This window comes from Sparus aurata, chromosome 14, assembly GCF_900880675.1.
Source record: "Sparus aurata chromosome 14, fSpaAur1.1, whole genome shotgun sequence".
Classification (NCBI taxonomy): Eukaryota; Metazoa; Chordata; class Actinopteri; order Spariformes; family Sparidae; genus Sparus; species Sparus aurata.
The window spans coordinates 25,665,810-25,686,767 of NC_044200.1; the positions used below are offsets into that span (position 1 = coordinate 25,665,810).

General features: G+C 46.7%; 3 protein-coding genes across 3 annotated transcripts in view; all 3 read left to right on the top strand.

The window, feature by feature from the left end:
• Positions 1–2,048, top strand: part of svopl (SVOP-like) — an 11,299-nt gene extending 9,251 nt beyond the window's left edge. The window contains exons 11-16 of the mRNA XM_030439282.1: positions 59–255; positions 881–992; positions 1,410–1,491; positions 1,568–1,657; positions 1,748–1,861; positions 1,948–2,048. Of these exons, the coding sequence (XP_030295142.1) occupies positions 59–255; positions 881–992; positions 1,410–1,491; positions 1,568–1,657; positions 1,748–1,861; positions 1,948–1,959 (607 nt within the window). The 3' untranslated portion in view covers positions 1,960–2,048. The remainder of the gene's footprint in view (positions 1–58; positions 256–880; positions 993–1,409; positions 1,492–1,567; positions 1,658–1,747; positions 1,862–1,947) is intronic.
• A 1,568-nt stretch (positions 2,049–3,616) lies between these two features.
• LOC115595314 (protein-methionine sulfoxide oxidase mical3a-like) overlaps positions 3,617–20,958 on the top strand; it is a 47,428-nt gene continuing 30,086 nt past the window's right edge. The window contains 24 exon segments of the mRNA XM_030439618.1: positions 3,617–3,741; positions 4,728–5,081; positions 5,285–5,492; positions 5,572–5,688; positions 6,866–6,967; positions 7,167–7,322; positions 7,403–7,503; positions 7,577–7,834; positions 11,065–11,180; positions 11,274–11,400; positions 11,476–11,566; positions 12,440–12,587; positions 12,777–12,973; positions 13,059–13,159; positions 13,273–13,326; positions 13,405–13,566; positions 14,426–14,518; positions 15,064–15,150; positions 16,186–16,269; positions 16,424–16,571; positions 19,239–19,300; positions 19,302–19,343; positions 19,523–19,589; positions 19,738–19,963. Coding sequence (XP_030295478.1) covers positions 4,818–5,081; positions 5,285–5,492; positions 5,572–5,688; positions 6,866–6,967; positions 7,167–7,322; positions 7,403–7,503; positions 7,577–7,834; positions 11,065–11,180; positions 11,274–11,400; positions 11,476–11,566; positions 12,440–12,587; positions 12,777–12,973; positions 13,059–13,159; positions 13,273–13,326; positions 13,405–13,566; positions 14,426–14,518; positions 15,064–15,150; positions 16,186–16,269; positions 16,424–16,571; positions 19,239–19,300; positions 19,302–19,343; positions 19,523–19,589; positions 19,738–19,963 — 3,011 coding nt within the window. The 5' untranslated portion in view covers positions 3,617–3,741; positions 4,728–4,817.
• LOC115595905 (putative transporter SVOPL) overlaps positions 20,794–20,958 on the top strand; it is a 4,331-nt gene continuing 4,166 nt past the window's right edge. The window contains exon 1 of the mRNA XM_030440757.1: positions 20,794–20,911. Within this exon, the coding sequence (XP_030296617.1) occupies positions 20,794–20,911 (118 nt within the window). The remainder of the gene's footprint in view (positions 20,912–20,958) is intronic.

The window sequence follows — 20,958 nt, forward strand, 5'->3', positions numbered from 1 at the left end:
ACAAATCAATAAAGGATCTCTGAAAGAGAAAATAAACGTCCCCAACACTGTCCTTCAGGTTCGTGGCGTCCTTTGCGTACTACGGTTCAGTGCTGAGCAGTTCAGAGCTGCTGGAGAAGAACTTGCTGTGTGTGATGGACGCAGGGCGAGAGCATCAGGTCAAACACCGCCATGAGGACGGCCTGTGTTACTGCATCCCCTTCGCCCTCAGTGACTACCAGACGCTGCTCATCAGCTGCCTCGGAGAGGTCGCACGTAAGTATATTTAATTGATCCCAAAGTGTTTCTTCTCTGAGCCTGTTGAGACCTGGCGTCACCATCCATCCTGAGTAATCTCATTACATTGTTAGTCCATCACTTCACAGCTACATTAACCTGCCAGTGATGTGATGTCACTTCCTGCTCTGTATGAAACAAACCCGTCCATCTCTGAGACAAACAGACTCCATGTTTCTACTCAAAGACAGAAAGAAGTTCATGTAGAACATTTGCTGAATGAACAAGAAGGTCCAAATAATGCAGAATGAGTCAGAGACAGAGTTTCACAGAGTAAAAGTTAGTTGCATGTCGAAGTGTCCTTGAGCAAGATACTGAACCCCAAATTGCTCCTGATGAGCAGTTGGCGCCTTGCATGGCCGCCTCCGTCATCAGTGTATGAATGTGTGTGTGAATGGGTGAATGTGGCATGTGTTGTACAGCGCTTTGAGCTGTCGTTAGACTGGAAAAGCGCTATAAAAATGCAGACCATTTACCATTTACTAAACTGACACATTTGTTAAGGGAGTCTGGTGCTGCTGTCACTGGTTCAGTGGTTGAATCAGACGGTGTGTTCACAAACATATCTGATCGCCTCCTCCTCTGTCCTCCTCCGTCCTCCCAGTGGTCCCAGTAAACATCTGTCTGCTCAACGTGCTCGGACGGAAGATGAGTCTGACCGTCCTGCAGCTGGTGGCGGCCATTTTGTTCATGCTGCTCAACATCTGCACCACCATGTAAGAACCTCAGAGACTCTTTTACTCTGTCGCAGTTACTTTCTTACCAGGTTCAAGAGGACCTCCATTCTGACTGGGTCCAGGTTTATGAAGACCTCTGGTCTGACTGGGTCCAGGTTTATGAAGACCTCTGGTCTGACTGGGTCCAGGTTTATGAAGACCTCTGGTCTGACTGGTTCCAGGTTTATGAAGACCTCTGGTCTGACTGGGTCCAGGTTTCTGAAGACCTCTGGTCTGACTGGGTCCAGGTTTATGAAGACCTCTGGTCTGACTGGGTCCAGGTTTATGAAGACCTCTGGTCTGACTGGTTCCAGGTTTATGAAGACCTCTGGTCTGACTGGGTCCAGGTTTATGAAGACCTCTGGTCTGACTGGGTCCAGGTTTTTAAAGACGTTCTGTCCCTGTTTGTCACTTCAGGTTCGGGTTCACAGTGTTGCTGTTCCTGCTCCGGTCTCTGGTCTCCATGAACTTTAATGTGGTTTATATTTACACTGCTGAGGTAGGTCCAGACTCTGCTGGTTTAAGTGAAGGTTTTGACTGGTCCTGGTCTCAGATGATGTGTTTCTGTCCATCAGGTGTATCCCACGGCGGCTCGGTCTTTGGGGATGGGCTTCTGTACGTCGTTCAGTCGGATCGGAGGGATGATCGCTCCGTTCATCGCTCAGGTGAGTTTAGTGTCCTGCCTGTGAACCACTCGGGTGAGTTCAGGTGTTTGTTCTGTGCAGGTGTGACATCACTCTGTGTGTGTACTTCAGGTGCTGATGTCTCAGTCGGTGATTTCAGCTCTCAGTCCGTTTGCTGTGGCCTGTGTGGTCTGTGCTCTGGGGAACTTTCTGTTACCGATAGAAACTAAAGGACGAGCTCTGCTGGTGAGAAACACGTCACAGTTCACACCTTTTCAGAACATATTTATCTATTTTATTAAAATATTTTTATATTTTTTCTTTTTTTTCAGCAAAACTCCTGATGATTTCAAAATAAAACTGCTACATGTTTGTTACTTTATTATTGTAACATTTGTAATGTAAAGATATTAAATATTTTATTTGTTTCAACTGTTTCTGTGCCGTCATTAACACTGAAGTCAATTAATTTATAAATCTATGAATGAAGTCTGGTTAATTAAAGAGTCTTCCTTAAATTGTTTGTTAATCTAAAAACTGCAGAATTTACTATCAAATAAATGAAATAAAGAGTGTTGGACATCAACAGAAACCGAAACAGAGATTTCAAGTTTTGGTTTGTTTGAATCAGCAGTTCGATGTTAGAAGAACAATAAATTGTGTTTTCAGTTCCACCAGTGTGACTGTTGCAGTGACGCCTTCAGACACCAGAGGGCGCCACTGCACACTGAGCAGCTGATCCTGCTGCTCAAAAAATGTATGAAAGTTTCTATGTTTATTTTTATTTATTTTAAAGTCAGCTCATCATTTATTGACAGGTTTTTCATTAAAATATATTTAAAATGACAAAAGGTTGAATCCATTCATTAAAGTATGACGTGAAAATGTTTGGAGATTTTGTGTTTAATTGTGAAGATGAAATCTTTATATTTTGTATTTAGACACGAAAGCCTCAAAATACTAAAAAGAAACAAAACTGAAGAAAGAAGTTCATGTAGAACATTTGCTGAATGAACAAGAAGGTCCAAATAATGCAGAATGAGTCAGAGACAGAGTTTCACAGAGTTTATAAAGTGTCTCCAACTCAACAACTCACTAAACTGACACATTTGTTAAGGGAGTCTGGGGACTTTCTCCACAGGGACAAAGAAGTAGCCTATATTGTTACTGTTTAGTGTCTTTGTAACATGTGACATGTTTAGATCAATAACATGTTTCTTCTTTCATAAATGGAGTGTAAATGGTGAAATCAGTGTAAACAGTGTGTTCAAAAAGCTGATCAATGTTGGCAGGTAAGACTTTAGCACTTTAGACACAGAAGCAGACAGGCTGGTACAGACATGCTGCCACAAACTGACACTTTTTACAAGGAGACAAACAACTTCAGCTGAAAGATTTAATGCTGAATTTACAACAAGGATACAATGAGTTAGAATCATTGATATAGTTGCATAATGTTTATAAAGTGTAATGCTACAAAACAACTCCTAAAATGAGCTGATTTGTTAAGGGAGTCTGGTGATGTGGATGAAAGTCGGCTTCATGTATTATATTTAATGCTGAATTTACAACAAGGACACAATGAGTTACAATCTGTCACAGACACAGTTTCACTACGTTAGAAAGTTTGTTTTAACTCAACAACTCTTAAAACCAGAACATTTCTAAGGGAGTCTGGTGATGTTGAGGTTAGGTTGTCTCAGGGGCGTTCACACCTGTACTACCTGGACCAGCAGAATATTAACCTTTTGGTTGAGGTGACAACATGATGGTTCTTCTGTCAGAAATAAGGTGGATGAGGAGGATGTTAGTGACCATTTCAGCCTGACGGTGGTGCTGTTGTGTGTAGACGATGAAGGTGATGATGATGATGATGATGATGATCTCTGGCTCCTGATCTGCTTGTTAATCCTATTAGCTCAGACAGATTACTGTCTGTCCTCAGGGAGGAGGGGTGAGTGGAGAGCAGACTCCACCCACTGACCCCTCAGACACTGTGTGTGTGTGTGTGTGTGTGTGTGTGTGTGTGTGTGTGTGTGTGTGTGTATGTGTGTGTGTGTGTGTGATTAGAGTGGATTTAGACGGTCTGTGGCAGCAGCTGAAGATGGACAGCAGCTCTGTGAGATGTGAGTACACAACAACTCATTTCACACATTTACACCTCAATATTATGTGTGTGTGTGTGTGTGTGTGTATTTTACACAAACTCGATAACAATCATGAGCATTTAGTTGTAAATATAAAGTTCTGTGTAGATAGTGGATTATCAACGAGTAGGTGTGTTTCTGAACAGCCAGGTGTCTCTACCTGAACTAACAGGTCACTTTTCCACATTTACAGTCAGCTGGTCTCGTGTTTAAATGTATATAAAGAAAGTAACTATTCCTGCTGCGTCAGTGAAAACATATCGTATCTGATATTTGTTGTTTAATTTGCAGATTTATTGTTTATGAGTTGAAAAATTCAACTTTAGACAAAGTTTAAGTTATTTCACTTATTAGAATCAATATGTGAATTAACAGCAACAAATAACAGTTTGATCAGGAAAATACAGCTCTCTGTGTGTGTGTGTGTGTGTGTGTGTGTGTGTGTGTGTGAGTGTGTGTGTGTGTGTGTGTGTGTGTGTGTGAGTGTGTGTGTGTGTGTGTGTGTGTGTGTGTGTGTGTTTGTGTTGGTACTTGGTACAGATGGGTCTGGTCTGTATGAGCCTCTTTGTTTCTATTCATACTGTGTTAAGTCCACGCACTCACACCCACACACACACACACACACTTGTCTGTCATGTCCTTCGTCTTGTTCTTCTTCTGGTGGCCAGAAGACGTGTTCTGGTCGTCCTGATCACAGATGGAGACGGTCCGACGTCCTGTGAAGAACAGACCGTTTAGTCTCCACAAACTCAAGCCTCTTAGAAATACATCTGTTTCGTGACTTCACAACGACTCAACAATGAACTGAGTAGAATTTGGTCAAAGGTCAAAGTGACTTCACAATTAAATCAGTTCTATAAAATCTGACACAAACAGGATAAAATAGGTTAACTGCCCTGTGACGTCACCATCATGAAAACAACAAAGTTAAAGTCTTACAAACATGAAGCTGTGGAAACTCTCAGTTTCAGGGTGAATCCTCTCTCTGACACCAGAGGGCGACCTGGAGTCAGGTGACACTCTACCCATGGTGCCCTGCAGCCTCCGGGGTCGCCATGGGAGACAAGTCGTACCCAGAATGCCGAGCTCAGGAGCTGTTCGATGAGTTTGTGTCGTCGTCAACATGCAGGGCGGCGCTGCGGTCCTTCAGCCAGCTGTGTGAACACCTGCAGCTGGACAGGAGCGGCGCCGAGAGGCCGCTGTACCGACCAATTAAACGCCGCCTCAACTACTGGAAGGCCAATGCTCTGTGGGCAAAACTGGACCGAAGGGCTGCACAGCAGGAGTACCAGAGGGCCCGCGTCTGCAACAACACCACGGTCAGCACTCAGAGTGTATCATATACAGTGTGCATCAGATATACTGTTTCTGATTGGTCAGCTGTTGTCTTCTCTCTCTGACTGGTCAGCTGTTGTCTTCTCTCTCTGACTGGTCAGCTGTTGTCTTCTCTCTCTGACTGGTCAGCTGTTGTCTTCTCTCTCTGACTGGTCAGCTGTTGTCTTCTCTGTCTCTGATTGGTCAGTGTGTGATCATCGGGGCTGGGCCCTGTGGTCTGAGGACAGCGGTGGAGCTGAGCTTCATGGGAGCTCGGGTGGTGCTGCTGGAGAAGAGGGACTCATTCTCCAGGAACAATGTGCTCCACCTGTGGCCCTTCACCATCCATGACCTGCGGGGCCTCGGTGCCAAAAAGTTCCACGGGAAGTTCTGCGCCGGCTCCATCGACCACATTAGTGAGTCTTAGATCTTTTACTCCTGTCTGATCCGAACATCTGGTTCATCCAGTCAGCACCACCTATTGTTTGTCTGCAGGTATCCGTCAGCTGCAGCTGGTCCTGCTGAAGGTTGCCTTACTGCTGGGGGTGGAGGTCCATGTCAATGTGGAGTTTAAAAACCTGGTGGAGCCGCCGGAGGATCAGCTCAGACAGAGTGAGAACGACCTGTCTCTCCACCTGTGTACCTGTGTTTCTGTCTCTCCACCTGTGTACCTGTGTTCCTGTCTCTCCACCTGTGTACCTGTGTTTCTGTCTCTCCACCTTTGTACTTGTCTCTCCACCTGTGTACCTGTCTCTCCACCTGTGTTCCTGTCTCTCCACCTGTGTTCCTGTCTCTCCACCTGTGTACCTGTCTCTCCACCTGTGTTCCTGTGTACCTGTCTCTCCACCTGTGTTCCTTTATATCTGTCTCACCACCTGTGTACCTGTCTCTCTACCTGTGTACCTGTGTTCCTGTCTCTCCACCTGTGTACCTGTGTTTCTGTCTCTCCACCTTTGTACTTGTCTCTCCACCTGTGTACCTGTCTCTCCACCTGTGTTCCTGTCTCTCCACCTGTGTTCCTGTCTCTCCACCTGTGTACCTGTCTCTCCACCTGTGTTCCTGTGTACCTGTCTCTCCACCTGTGTTCCTTTATATCTGTCTCACCACCTGTGTACCCGTCTCTCTACCTGTGTACCTGTGTTCCTGTCTCTCCACCTTTGTACCTGTCTCTCCACCTGTGTACCTGTCTCTCCACCTGTGTTCCTGTCTCTCCACCTGTGTTCCTGTCTCTCCACCTGTGTACCTGTCTCTCCACCTGTGTTCCTGTGTACCAGTCTCTCCACCTGTGTTCCTTTATATCTGTCTCACCACCTGTGTACCTGTCTCTCTACCTGTGTACCTGTCTCTCTACCTGTGTACCTGTCTCTCCACCTGTGTACCTGTCTCTCCACCTGTGTTCCTGTCTCTCCACCTGTGTTCCTGTCTCTCCACCTGTGTACCTGTCTCTCCACCTGTGTACCTGTCTCTCTACCTGTGTACCTGTCTCTCTACCGGTGTACCTGTCTCTCCACCTGTGTACCTGTCTCTCCACCTGTGTTCCTGTCTCTCCACCTGTGTACCTGTCTCTCCACCTGTGTTCCTGTGTACCTGTCTCTCCACCTGTGTTCCCGTATACCTGTCTCACCACCTGTGTACCTGTCTCTCTACCTGTGTACCTGTGTCTCTACCTGTGTACCTGTCTCTCTACCGATGTACCTGTCTCTCTACCGGTGTACCTGTCTCTCCACCTGTGTTCCCGTATACCTGTCTCACCACCTGTGTACCTGTCTCTCTACCTGTGTACCTGCAGAGGTGGGCTGGAGGATGGATGTGAAACCAAAGTCTCATCCTGTCAATCAGCTGGAGTTTGATGTCATTATCGGAGCTGACGGACGCAGGAACACGCTGCCAGGTACAAGACAGAATTTGTCACCTGAGTACTCCTCCAGACTGAAGTAACAGATTACAGCTGAGTCTGAAGATGCAGGTTAAATTAAACCAGATCTGAGGTTTCCCTCAGACTGAAGAGATAGGTGTGAGCTTGCTAACATGCTAACAATTAGTTACATCATGATTGGCTGATATCAGTAAACATGCTAACAGTCTAACAGGTTTCAGGCGTAAAGAGTTCAGAGGGAAGCTGGCGATCGCCATCACAGCCAACTTTAAAAACAGGAACACAACAGCTGAGGCCAAAGTGGAGGAGATCAGCGGAGTGGCTTTTATCTTCAACCAGAGGTTCTTCCAGGAGCTACGGCAGGAAACAGGTGGGAATGAAGTCTAAGTTTAATGAAGTCGTTATGAGACTGTTAACGAGTGGACCTGACCTCGTCATGTTCTGTGTCAGGGATCAACCTGGAGAACATTGTGTACTACAAAGATGATACTCACTACTTTGTGATGACGGCCAAGAAACAGAGTCTGTTGGATAAAGGAGTCATCTTACAGGTGAGTTTACAGCTGAACACATCAGAGCCACACAGTCCAGCTCAGACCAGACTGATATCTGTCCTCCCTACAGGACTTCACAGACACTGAGCTGCTTCTCTCTCGAGGGAACGTGGACCAGAATGCATTGCAGATATACGCTTGCGAGGCAGCCAACTTCTCCACCAATCATCAGCTGCCATCTTTGGACTTCGCCATGAATCACTACGGCCAGCCGGACGTCGCTATGTTCGACTTCACCTGCATGTACGCATCAGAGAACGCCGCCATGATTCGCCAACGCCAAGGACACCAGCTGCTGGTCACACTGGTGGGAGACAGTCTGTTGGAGGTGAGATAGATCTCTGCTGAGGGTGAGACAGGTCTCTGGTGAGGGTCTAGACTAGTGGGGGTCCGGACTGATGACGGTCGAGACTAATGAGGGTCCAGACTGGTGAGGGTCCAGACTAATGAGGGTCCAGACTGATGACGGTCGAGACTAATGAGGGTCCAGACTGATGAGGGTCCAGACTGGTGAGGGTCCAGACTGATGAGGATCCCGACTGATGAGGGTCCAGACTAATGAGGGTCCAGACTGATGAGGGTCCAGACTAATGAGGGTCCAGACTGGTGAGGGTCCAGACTGATGAGGATCCCGACTGATGAGGGTCCAGACTAATGAGGGTCCAGACTGATGAGGGTCCAGACTAATGAGGGTCCAGACTGGTGAGGGTCCAGACTAATGAGGGTCCAGACTGATGAGGGTCCAGACTAATGAGGGTCCAGACTGATGAGGATCCAGACTGATGAGGGTCCAGACTGATGAGGGTCCAGACTAATGAGGGTCCAGACTGATGAGGGTCCAGACTGATGAGGGTCCAGACTAATGAGGGTCCAGACTGATGAGGATCCAGACTAATGAGGGTCCAGACTGGTGAGGGTCCAGACTGATGAGGGTCCAGACTAATGAGGGTCCAGACTGATGAGGGTCCAGACTGATGACGATCCAAACTGATGACGATCCAAACTGATGAGGGTCCAGACTGATGAGGGTCCAGACTAATGAGGGTCCAGACTGATGAGGGTCCAGACTGATGAGGGTCCAGACTAATGAGGGTCCGGACTGATGAGGGTCCAGACTAATGAGGATCCAGACTGGTGAGGGTCCAGACTGGTGAGGGTCCAGACTAATGAGGGTCCAGACTGATGAGGGTCCAGACTAATGAGGGTCCAGACTGGTGAGGGTCCAGACTGATGAGGGTCCAGACTAATGAGGGTCCAGACTGATGAGGGTCCAGACTAATGAGGGTCCAGACTGGTGAGGGTCCAGACTGATGAGGATCCCGACTGATGAGGGTCCAGACTAATGAGGGTCCAGACTGATGAGGGGTCCAGACTAATGAGGGTCCAGACTGGTGAGGGTCCAGACTAATGAGGGTCCAGACTGATGAGGGTCCAGACTAATGAGGGTCCAGACTGATGAGGATCCAGACTGATGAGGGTCCAGACTGATGAGGGTCCAGACTAATGAGGGTCCAGACTGATGAGGGTCCAGACTGATGAGGGTCCAGACTAATGAGGGTCCAGACTGATGAGGATCCAGACTAATGAGGGTCCAGACTGGTGAGGGTCCAGACTGATGAGGGTCCAGACTAATGAGGGTCCAGACTGATGAGGGTCCAGACTGATGACGATCCAAACTGATGAGGGTCCAGACTGATGAGGGTCCAGACTAATGAGGGTCCAGACTGATGAGGGTCCAGACTGATGAGGGTCCAGACTGATGAGGGTCCAGACTAATGAGGATCCAGACTGGTGAGGGTCCAGACTGGTGAGGGTCCAGACTAATGAGGGTCCAGACTGATGAGGGTCCAGACTAATGAGGGTCCAGACTGGTGAGGGTCCAGACTGATGAGGGTCCAGACTAATGAGGGTCCAGACTGATGAGGGTCCAGACTGATGAGGGTCCAGACTGGTGAGGGTCCAGACTAATGAGGGTCCAGACTGATGAGGGTCCAGACTAATGAGGATCCAGACTGGTGAGGGTCCAGACTGATGAGGGTCCAGACTAATGAGGGTCCAGACTGATGAGGGTCCAGACTAATGAGGGTCCAGACTGGTGAGGGTCCAGACTAATGAGGGTCCAGACTGGTGAGGGTCCAGACTGATGAGGGTCCAGACTGGTGAGGGTCCAGACTGGTGAGGGTCCAGATTGATGAGGGTCGAGACTGGTGAGGGTCGAGACTGGTGAGGGTCGAGACTGGTGAGGGTCCAGACTGGTGAGGGTCCAGATTGATGAGGGTCCAGACTGATGAGAGTCCAGACTGGTGAGGGTCGAGACTGGTGAGGGTCCAGACTGATGAGGGTCCAGATTGATGAGGGTCCAGACTGGTGAGGGTCGAGACTGGTGAGGGTCCAGACTGATGAGGGTCCAGACTGGTGAGGGTCCAGACTGGTGAGGGTCCAGACTGGTGAGGGTCCAGATTGATGAGGGTCCAGACTGGTGAGAGTCCAGACTGGTGAGGGTCCAGATTGATGAGGGTCCAGACTGGTGAGGGTCGAGACTGGTGAGGGTCGAGACTGGTGAGGGTCCAGACTGGTGAGGGTCCAGACTGATGAGGGTCGAGATTGATGAGGGTCCAGACTGGTGAGGGTCCAGACTGGTGAGGGTCCAGACTGGTGAGGGTCCAGATTGATGAGGGTCGAGACTGGTGAGGGTCCAGACTGGTGAGGGTCCAGACTGGTGAGGGTCCAGACTGGTGAGGGTCCAGATTGGTGAGGGTCGAGACTGGTGAGGGTCCAGACTGGTGAGGGTCCAGATTGATGAGGGTCCAGACTGGTGAGGGTCCAGACTGGTGAGGGTCCAGACTGATGAGGGTCCAGACTGGTGAGGGTCGAGACTGGTGAGGGTCCAGACTGGTGAGGGTCCAGACTGGTGAGGGTCCAGACTGATGAGGGTCCAGACTGGTGAGGGTCCAGACTGGTGAGGGTCCAGATTGGTGAGGGTCCAGACTGGTGAGGGTCCAGACTGGTGAGGGTCCAGATTGGTGAGGGTCCAGACTGGTGAGGGTCCAGATTGGTGAGGGTCCAGACTGGTGAGGGTCCAGATTGATGAGGGTCCAGACTGGTGAGGGTCCAGACTGGTGAGGGTCCAGACTGATGGACGTTATCTCTGATGTGTTCAGCTCATCTGCTGCCACATATCTTTAGTGCTGTTGGTGTTGAGGTCCTCTCCAGTCTCTCTCTCTGGTGGCGTTGCACCCGACTGAAAGAACGGAGCTCTCTGGCCTCTCCAGTCATCCAGTCCTGGTCCATCAACACATCTGCTGATATATGATGTCACTGAAGATGAATATTCCTGCAGGGTGATGCTTTTCTGCTGAGTGGCAGCGTCTCTGAACATTTTTCTGTCCGTGCACCCAAAACAGTCGTGTAGAGTGGCAGTAGCTTCATCTGTCTACACTGTGACCTGATCAGTGACTCATCAATTCATGATCACTGTTGATATTTAACCCCCTAAGTCTGAAAGACAGGTGATGGTGATGATGATGAAGGTCTGTCTGTCCTCCTCTCTGTCTGCAGCCCTTCTGGCCAATGGGAACAGGGATAGCTCGAGGTTTCCTGGCAGCTCTCGATGCGGCCTGGATGATCAGGAGCTGGTCTCAAGGAGGAAGTCCTCTGGACGTCCTTGCAGAGAGGTCGGTTTATTCTGTCATTATATTCTCTATATGATGTACAGTCATACAAAACCTGTCTCTCTTCCTGTCTGTCTCTTCCTGTCCGTCTCTCAGAGAGAGTATATACCGGCTCCTCCCTCAGACGACTCCAGAGAACCTTCAAAAGAACTTTGGTCTGTTTACAGTTGATCCAACAACCAGATACCTGAACATCAACTGCCTGCTCATCACACCTGCTCAGGTACAATCACTGATATCTGCTCGTTCATTCAGCGCCAGAGACATCACGGTCCCACACTTAATTTATGTTCTTCAGGTGAGACATCTGGTGGATACAGGTGAGGAGGCAGGTCTAAACACAGACTGTGACATCATCCGTCTGCCGTCACCCAGAACCCTCAGAGAAGGTGAGTTCTTCTGTCTCATCCTCTCTGATGTGATTGGTCTTTTGTCTCATCCTCTCTGATGTGATTGGTCTTCTGTCTCATCCTCTCTGATGTGATTGGTCTTCTGTCTCTGATGTGACTGGTCCTCTGTCTCATCCTCTCTGATGTGATTGGTCCTCTGTCTCATCCTCTCTGATGTGATTGGTCTTCTGTCTCATCCTCTCTGATGTGATTGGTCTTCTGTCTCTGATGTGATTGGTCCTCTGTCTCATCCTCTCTGATGTGATTGGTCTTCTGTCTCTGATGTGACTGGTCCTCTGTCTCATCCTCTCTGATGTGATTGGTCTTCTGTCTCTGATGTGATTGGTCCTCTGTCTCATCCTCTCTGATGTGATTGGTCTTCTGTCTCTGATGTGATTGGTCCTCTGTCTCATCCTCTCTGATGTGATTGGTCCTCTGTCTCATCCTCTCTGATGTGATTGGTCTTCTGTCTCATCCTCTCTGATGTGATTGGTCTTCTGTCTCTGATGTGATTGGTCCTCTGTCTCATCCTCTCTGATGTGATTGGTCCTCTGTCTCATCCTCTCTGATGTGATTGGTCTTCTGTCTCATCCTCTCTGATGTGATTGGTCTTCTGTCTCTGATGTGATTGGTCCTCTGTCTCATCCTCTCTGATGTGATTGGTCTTCTGTCTCTGATGTGATTGGTCCTCTGTCTCATCCTCTCTGATGTGATTGGTCTTCTGTCTCTGATGTGATTGGTCTTCTGTCTCATCCTCTCTGATGTGATTGGTCTTCTGTCTCTGATGTGATTGGTCCTCTGTCTCATCCTCTCTGATGTGATTGGTCTTCTGTCTTTGATGTGACTGGTCCTCTGTCTCATCCTCTCTGACAGATGTGTCCTCTCAGTCCAATCAGCTGCTGACTTGGTGTCAGGAGCAGACTCGTGGTTACCGTGGCGTGTCGGTTACGGACCTGACTACTTCCTGGAAGAGCGGCCTCGCTCTGTGTGCTCTGATTCATCGATATCGGCCCGACCTCATGTAAACTTACAGCAACAATCAGCTGATCACAAAAATAACTCAGACAATAAAACGGGACAAGTTTGTTCTATTAAGTCCACATGACTCTCAAATTTGACTTCCGGTCTCCCAGATTTCTTGTCTGTCCTGACCTTTTCTTTGCTTTTCCTTTCTGTCTAACTTCCTGTCTAACTTCCTGTCTGACCTCAGAGACTTTGACTCCCTGGACGAGTCGTCATTGGAAGAAAACACTTGGCTCGGCTTTGATGTGGCTGAACGAGAGTTTGGGATTTCTCCTCTGATGACGGTTGAAGAAATGTCGTCTGTCGGAGAACCAGACTCTCTGTCGATGGTGATGTACCTGAGTCAGTTCTACCAGCTGCTCCGGGACACGCCACCCCCTGCTAGTGAGATACTGAAGACATTTTATGACATAAAACATGACTGTTTGACCCACAAACCACTGAGCTGATGTGTCTCTGGATGTTTCAGCTTGTCTGAGTCAGAGTTCTGACCTGAGATCAGCACTCATCACTCCAGCATCCCTCCTCAGCAGACTGGGACTCAGTCCGTCCAGGAAGAGAAACCCAAAGGTCCTGCAGCTCCTAATAGTTTTATGATTGTGTCTTCATGATGGTGTCTTTATGACGTGTCTTTATGGTTGTGTCTTGCATCGTTGAGCTTCAACTCCTCGCTGTCTGAACAGGAGCAGAAAGAAGCTCGTGGTAAACGGAGGAGGACAAGTCGAGAGCTGCAGCAGGTCGGTGATCGGAGCAGCAGCAAGTCGTTTCACTCTTCAGTTTCATGCTTTCTGTTTCAGTCAACTTCCTGTTTCCAGAACGGTGGTGGCGACAGCCAGGTGTGTGATGAGGCATATGTTTGTGGGTCCAGTCACTCTAAAGTACGTCTGATGGCCAATCAGCTGCAGGCAAAGCTGGACGAGAACTCAGCCTCCTGCCGGACTCCTCCTACTTCTGCTGCTGCAGCTTTACGTCGGCAGGTGAGGTCAGATCTGGCCCGCTCCACATTCAGAAGGATTCAGAAGGATCCAGTCTGCAGGTCCAGGCTCAGATCACCTGCGATGTTTTCAGGACTGTATTTTACTGGACTGTAGCTGTAGAACCAGATCCAACTTGTGTGTGTCGCTAAGAGCTACGTCACCAGTTCATCACTCTGATTGGTTGAAAGTCTACCCAGTTATCTAGAAGGCTTTTTGATCCACTCCCGTTGATAACATCTCTAAATCAAAAAGGAACAGTTCCAGACTAATACGCCTCCCAGAATCAGTCTGGTGATGTGAAACTACGAGGTCGTCAGGTTGAGAAGAGAGCTGATGTCAGAGATAATTTATTGATTAAAGGTTTATCTAAAAGCACAGTTCAAATCAATAAACTGTAAAAACACACCGGTCGTCCTGAAACAGAAAATAAGAAATGTTATTGAGACAATCTGATCTGACGTCTGGTCAGGTCAGTGATATTAAAAACCAGGTCCAGGACGGGTGATGTCTGGTGCTGATGGAGACATGACAGAATAAAGTTTGTTTCAAGAAAACAGATCTGTGTTCACGTGTACAGGATGGGACTATACTTTTTTATATCCTGATTTCATTATTTGTGTGTTGTTGGGTTTAACACACTGACACAGTCTGTCAATGTGAAAAATTAAAGATTATAAAAATAAAACATCAGCAGGTAGACATTTTTAATATCAGTCACAGTTTCTATTTAAAACAAACAAAATAATGAAAGACAGAATATTAATATCCATGACATGAAATCTGTTTCATTATAAACCACAAACATGTGAATCAGAGTCTCACTAATGATAATAATTAATGAACGGTGTGTGTTGACCAGCAGGGGGAGCTGTCGTCCAGCCTCCCTCCTGCCCCTCAGTCTCCAGACTGTCCGCCAGACACAGCTCCAACACGCATGTCTTCATGGAGGCCGGTAAACACTGGGAGTCAGTCCAGACCAGTAGATTCACGTAGTAGAGCCCAGTAGAGTTCAGTAGAGTCCAATAACAAGAAGTAGAAAGAGATGAATCGTCAGTGTTTTACTTTAGTCCCAGTGGAGCCCGACCCCTCCAACACATAGTTTCCCTTTAGAAGAAGGACACAGCACACAGGAAGAGAAGTCTCCATTTTGTGCCTCCTTATCTCCTCGATTCCTTTCCTTGTCTCCTCTTCTGGTTTTAATGTCAGCCTCCCTTACAGATGAATATGGGACTTACCTAGTCACAAAAACACTGAAGAAGTAAAGTTCTGATCCACAGGTGAAGCCGGTCACCTTTGTATTTCACATGTGTGATCCAGATTGTGGGCGTGGCTGACGTGAACAGAACAGAACTGGAGCTTAGGAGTGAAATCAGTCCAGGTCACATGTGATGAATAAGTGTAGAACAGTAAATATTTCCCTCTGACATGTGGTGACGTAGACAGTGAGAGCATTTTTAAAGGTGTGTCCTGTGTGTCTCCGTGGAAACGGCTCATCAGAGGAAACGGACTCTTCAGCAGGAACAGATGAGTTTTCGGTTCAAAGAGAAGATCAAGTCTCAGTCCGTCGTCAGCGAGGACGAGCAGGTACAGCTGCAGTGCATTCTGGGTATCTGTCTCTGTGTGTTCATGGGATTGCAGTGGTTTCCTCCTCACACTTCAGGTGATCAGATCAATGACCGAATAGTGTCTATCGACGCTGACTCAGCAGGGCTTCCTCTCCATCTGTTAGAGTTCTGTTAGAGTTCGGTTAATGAAATGTGTAGCTTTGATTTGATTTAAACCTGCGGTCTGGAGTTATGAGAGAAAAGTGGATTTAGCAACAAGATGCTGCCATCTTGTGTTTAAAACATAGAATGAAACATATATCCAGCAGGTTCTTACCTGTCCAGCAGAAAAGTCCTCACTGACCCTGCAGCTCCTCCACCTCTGAGATGACTCTGATATTTATCCTTGTTTTCTCTCTGGCTCGGTCCAGTTCTTTATTTTTACACTGTTTTTCTTCGTCAGTCTTCTTATTTCTTCTCTGTGACGTGGGTGATGGGGGAGCATGTTTCTGCTCTGTTGTTGTTGTCTGTTCTCCTCCATTGTTGACAGTTTGAGCTTGAACGTATCTGACCAGGTGAGAGCAGACACTGCACCTGTGTGCAGGAGAGTGACTGACACTTCTCAGACACGCCCCTTGGCTCTGATTGGTTGTGTTGACCCGGAGCGGTGGATTCTTGCAGATCACATGACAGCCACTGTGTGGAGCCACAGACAGCTGAGCTGTATCTGATTCTACTGTCACATCGTTAACGACAATTTTAGCAAATATAACAAAAAATACTTACAGACTACAACTTTAAAGTGAAACTCTGGCCAAAATGCAACCAAGGCTTTTTTTGTGAAGTGAAGGTTTGACTCATATACATTAACAAAAAAAGCCTCGATTGCATTTTGGCCAGAGTTTCATTTTAACTGTGAAGATAAAAAAAATGTAGTTTGTACTGGACAGAAAATATGAAGTTGTGAGAAATTCATTACCCATGACTCTTTGCTGCAAGACCACTGGTTGAGACCTGTACTGTACCTGTGATCTGTCTGTCTCTTTGTCTCTCTGCCTGTCTTGTCTGATCACAGTGTCTTCAGATGTACACCGGTGGAGTCAGCTCATTGGCTGAGCAGATCACCAATCAGATTCAGAGTCAGGAGGAAGTGACATCGGTAAGAATTTGATTTGTTTCCCTCAAAGGTCACATGATGCTGATGTCACTGCCTGTCTGTCTCTCAGTACCTGTCTGTCTCTCAGTCCTCAGCCTGTTTCTTCTGTCAGAGGAGGGTGTACCTGTCTGTCTCTCAGTACCTGTCTGTCTCTCAGTCCTCAGCCTGTTTCTTCTGTCAGAGGAGGGTGTACCTGATGGAGCGTCTCAGTGCCGAGGGTTTCTTCTTCCACCGCAGTTGTTTCCAGTGTTTCAGCTGCAGCAGCACTCTCAGACTGGCTGCTTACACCTTTGACCAGCACAGCGGTGAGTGTTTCTTCCTCTTCATCATCATCATTGAGGTGAAGGTCTGAGTGAAGTCAGCACTCAGCAGAGACTCTGGTTCTGGTTCTGGTTCTCTGTCTCCTCTCTGCAACATTACGTTCAGTAAAGTCCATTTCCCCTCCAGCTCCAGTCAGCAGTCAGCAGAACAGAACCTGGAGGTCCGCTCCGGGTCACTGCTGCAGTCAGGCTGATCAACAGTGTGAAGAGAAATCACCTTTTTAATCCCACAAGTTACAAACTAATCTCTGAGCTCTGCTCCCGTCGGTCAACGGCTCCGGATCAGGATCTGATGAGACTCTAGCCGGTCTGGATCCGACCGGACTCTAAGCCATGCGTCATCCACATTTTTTGCTGAAAGTTGAATATTTTCAACTCTTGCGAAAGTGCAGATGATACAGATGCTGTGTTTGTGTGTTTTTGCATTGACTAAGTGAAGATGGAAGGTTTCTGACTGTCAGCACAGTGAGAGTCCTGCAGGTCCGAAACACAGACGGGTCTGGACTGGTGTCTGCTGACCTGTTAGTTGACTGGTCAAGTCAACACGTGTCAATATGTCAATATGTAGTCTATCTTTATTGATTTCCCCACATTACACACACAGAAATGATCCTGCAGAGACTCTGACAGAGTCATATGTGTCAGTGTTACTGTGAGCAGCACATGCAGATGTTAGAACACACACAGTTATACACTTCATCCTTTGTGCCACATGACTGCTGAGAGCTCAGATCTATTTTTAATGTTTGTGTCCTGAGGATCATGAACTCATGATGTCTCTGTTCATACATTCACTCCATAAAGCTTCTTTATGTTCTCCACCGTGATGAATCACACACATTTGAGTCGGGCTGTTCAGTGAGCCCTCAGCTGACCGGCTGCTACACATCATGTGTCCACGTCTGTCCTACATTCAACTGGGCCAACAGAACCATGCCCAACCGTTGTAGCATGGCTAATGTTAGCGCCTATTAGCTTCACCCTCACATATATTTACTATACATGCAGTACTTCATGCAGAGCTTCATGCAGTACTTCATGCAGTACTTCATGCAGTACTTCATGCAGTATTTCATGCAGTACTTCATGCAGAACTTCATGCAGAACTTCATGCAGAACTTCATGCAGAACTTCATGCAGTACTTCATGCAGAACTTCATGCAGTACTTCATGCAGTACTTCATGCAGAACTTCATGCAGAGCTTCATGCAGAACTTCATGCAGTACTTCATGCAGTACTTCATGCAGTATTTCATGCAGTACTTCATGCAGTACTTCATGCAGAACTTCATGCAGAGCTTCATGCAGAACTTCATGCAGAACTTCATGCAGTACTTCATGCAGTATTTCATGCAGAACTTCATGCAGTACTTCATGCAGTATTTCATGCAGAACTTCATGCAGTACTTCATGCAGAACTTCATGCAGTACTTCATGCAGTACTTCATGCAGTATTTCATGCAGTATTTCATGCAGAACTTCATGCAGAACTTTATGCAGAACTTCATGCAGTACTTCATGCAGAACTTCATGCAGTATTTCATGCAGTACTTCATGCAGAACTTCATGCATCACTTCATGCAGTACTTCATGCAGTACTTCATGCAGTATTTCATGCAGTACTTCATGCAGTACTTCATGCAGAACTTCATGCAGTATTTCATGCAGTACTTCATGCAGAACTTCATGCAGTATTTCATGCAGTACTTCATGCAGTATTTCATGCAGAACTTCATGCAGTATTCATGCAGTACTTCATGCAGTACTTCATGCAGTACTTCATGCAGAACTTCATGCATTACTTCATGCAGTACTTCATGCAGTATTTCATGCAGTACTTCATGCAGTATTTCATGCAGTACTTCATGCAGTACTTCATGCAGTACTTCATGCAGAACTTCATGCAGTAATTCATGCAGTACTTCATGCAGTACTTCATGCAGAACTTCATGCAGTATTTCATGCAGAACTTCATGCAGTACTTCATGCAGTATTTCATGCAGTACTTCATGCAGTACTTCATGCAGTATTTCATGCAGTACTTCATGCAGTACTTCATGCAGTACTTCATGCAGGTCGGAGGTCGGAGGTGGGTTCAGATGTGACTTCCTGTGTGTAAGAGGAGACAGGAAGTCTCACCTGTGTGATGCACTTTAACCTGTTTATGTTTGATCCTGATGTCCAGTCTGATGTGATGGTTCTGGTTCTGGTACTGGATGAAGCACCAGAGGAAGTTTTCATTGATCTGAACAGCGATAGTTAAACTGACCAATAGGGAGACAGAACAGGTGGACCAGCTGTATTAGTCCATCAGTGTGATGTCACTCTGATCACCACACTTCACTGGTTAACCACATGATGCTGTCATGTGACCGTGTGTGTGTGTGTGTGTGTGTGTTGTTGGGGCGTGTGTGTGTGTGTGTGTGTGTGTGGTGTGTTGGTTCCACAAAGCTTATATTGTGTGTTTGAAGTTCAGGACAAACATGACCTCCAGCTGCCAATCAGAGCGCAGCGGATACATGACCACAGTTCAAGTTTGAGGCGGGAGTCAGTTTGACTGACGACACACACACACACACACACACACACACACACACACACACACACACAGAGCTGTTGGCAGTGACTGTCCTCGTGTTGTCTCTGTGTCAGGGAGGTTTTACTGTCTTCAGCACTCTGACTCGTGTCTGAACGCTCCGGCTGTGAGAAGGAGAAGCGACCTCGTCTGACGGAGCGGGTTCACATCGAACATCAATAGTAAGAAAACAACATGTTGTCTCAATATCAATCACACAATATCAATTAATAGAGTTTCTACAGGACTTATTATAATTGATTTGATGTCTTTCTTCTACCCCTCAGAGGGGAACATGTTAGTCAGGTTCATTCTGATGTACTAAAGATTGATGGGATGGGTGTGTTTGCTTTCTCCACAGGCGTCTGCAGCTTCAGCTCCGTCACACTCAGACTCTCTGATCTTCTCTGACCGTCGTCGCTCCTCAGGTGAGTTCTGTTCACCTGCGTCGTCCTTTCAGTCTCATACCTGTTCACACTGAGCACGCTCCTTAAACTGGAATCAATGTGGGCTTTAGTGTGTGTGTGTTTCTGTGTGTGTCTGTGTGTGTGTGTGGCTGTGTGGTTGTGTTTGCAGTCATCTCTGTGATGGTGGCGACACCGGAGAGGATCGAGCTGCAGAACCGCCGCCGCAGCTCGACCAAGGTGGAGGCAAAGCTGCTGGAGGAGCCGGAGGAGCCAGAGGAGGAGCTGGAGGAGCTGGAGGAGCTGGAGGAGCTGGAGGAGGAGCTGGAGGAGGTGTCGGAGGAGACGCTGCACCGGTTCAACCTCAGCCTGGATGAGAAAGTCCAGCACAGATCCAGGTCAGGTCGTCTCTAACGAGAAGATGTATGGAGGTTTTAAAAAGATGCTTTTGTGCCACAATGATCAGTTTAAAGGTCAAAAAGCTTCGATGATATAAGTCACAAATGAAAGTCAGAATTCTGAGTTTTCAGATGAATTTATGATTTTTTAAAATTATTTCTGACTTTGAACATAATTTAAACATTTTAAGAAATAGTTTAGACTTTTAAGTTATGATTGAAACATAAAAGTTAAATACATTTTAACTTCTGAAGTAAGAATTATTAGAATGAAGTGTTTAAGTGTTTAAATATATCAAGATTCAAAATGTCACAGACTTTTTCTGAAAAAAAAGTAGTTTTAACTTAGTTTTTGGGATGATGATTAAAAAAGTTTTACTTTTTATGTCAAAACTATAAGAGGCAACATCACAACTGAAATTTAAGTTATTCAGGTGACTTTTGAATATAAAACCATTAAATTCATGCCAAAATGTAAAATAAACATTGTTTTAAAACTAGTTAAATTTACATTTCACAACTTTTTAAGATAAATTTATGATTGCTTTTATTTTTATTCATTTTAAGCTACTTTAAATGAAAGTTTTAACTTAAAAAAAAATCTCAACAGATCATTCAAACATGTGAATTTCTAAATCATAATGTTTTTGGTTAATTTCACAATAAGTTGTGATTTTGAAATTTAAAATCATTTGTTAGAATTACACAACTTCAGAATGATGAATTACAGAGTCAAACATAAGTTTGTGTGTCATCATAAATATGATTCAGTGTTTCAGTGTCTGTGACCTCACTGTCTGTCTGATTGTGTTGTCAGTTCAGAGTCGGAGATGGAGGAAGAGGAGGAGGAAGAGGAAGAGCGTGGCGGTCGACACCGTGTGACATCAGAGGAGGCCAGGGCATCATGGAGGGAAACTCTGCAGCTCCACCTGAGAGGCAACCAGGAGGGTGAGGAGGAGGAGGGAGAGGAAGAGGAAGAGGAAGAGGAGGAGGGA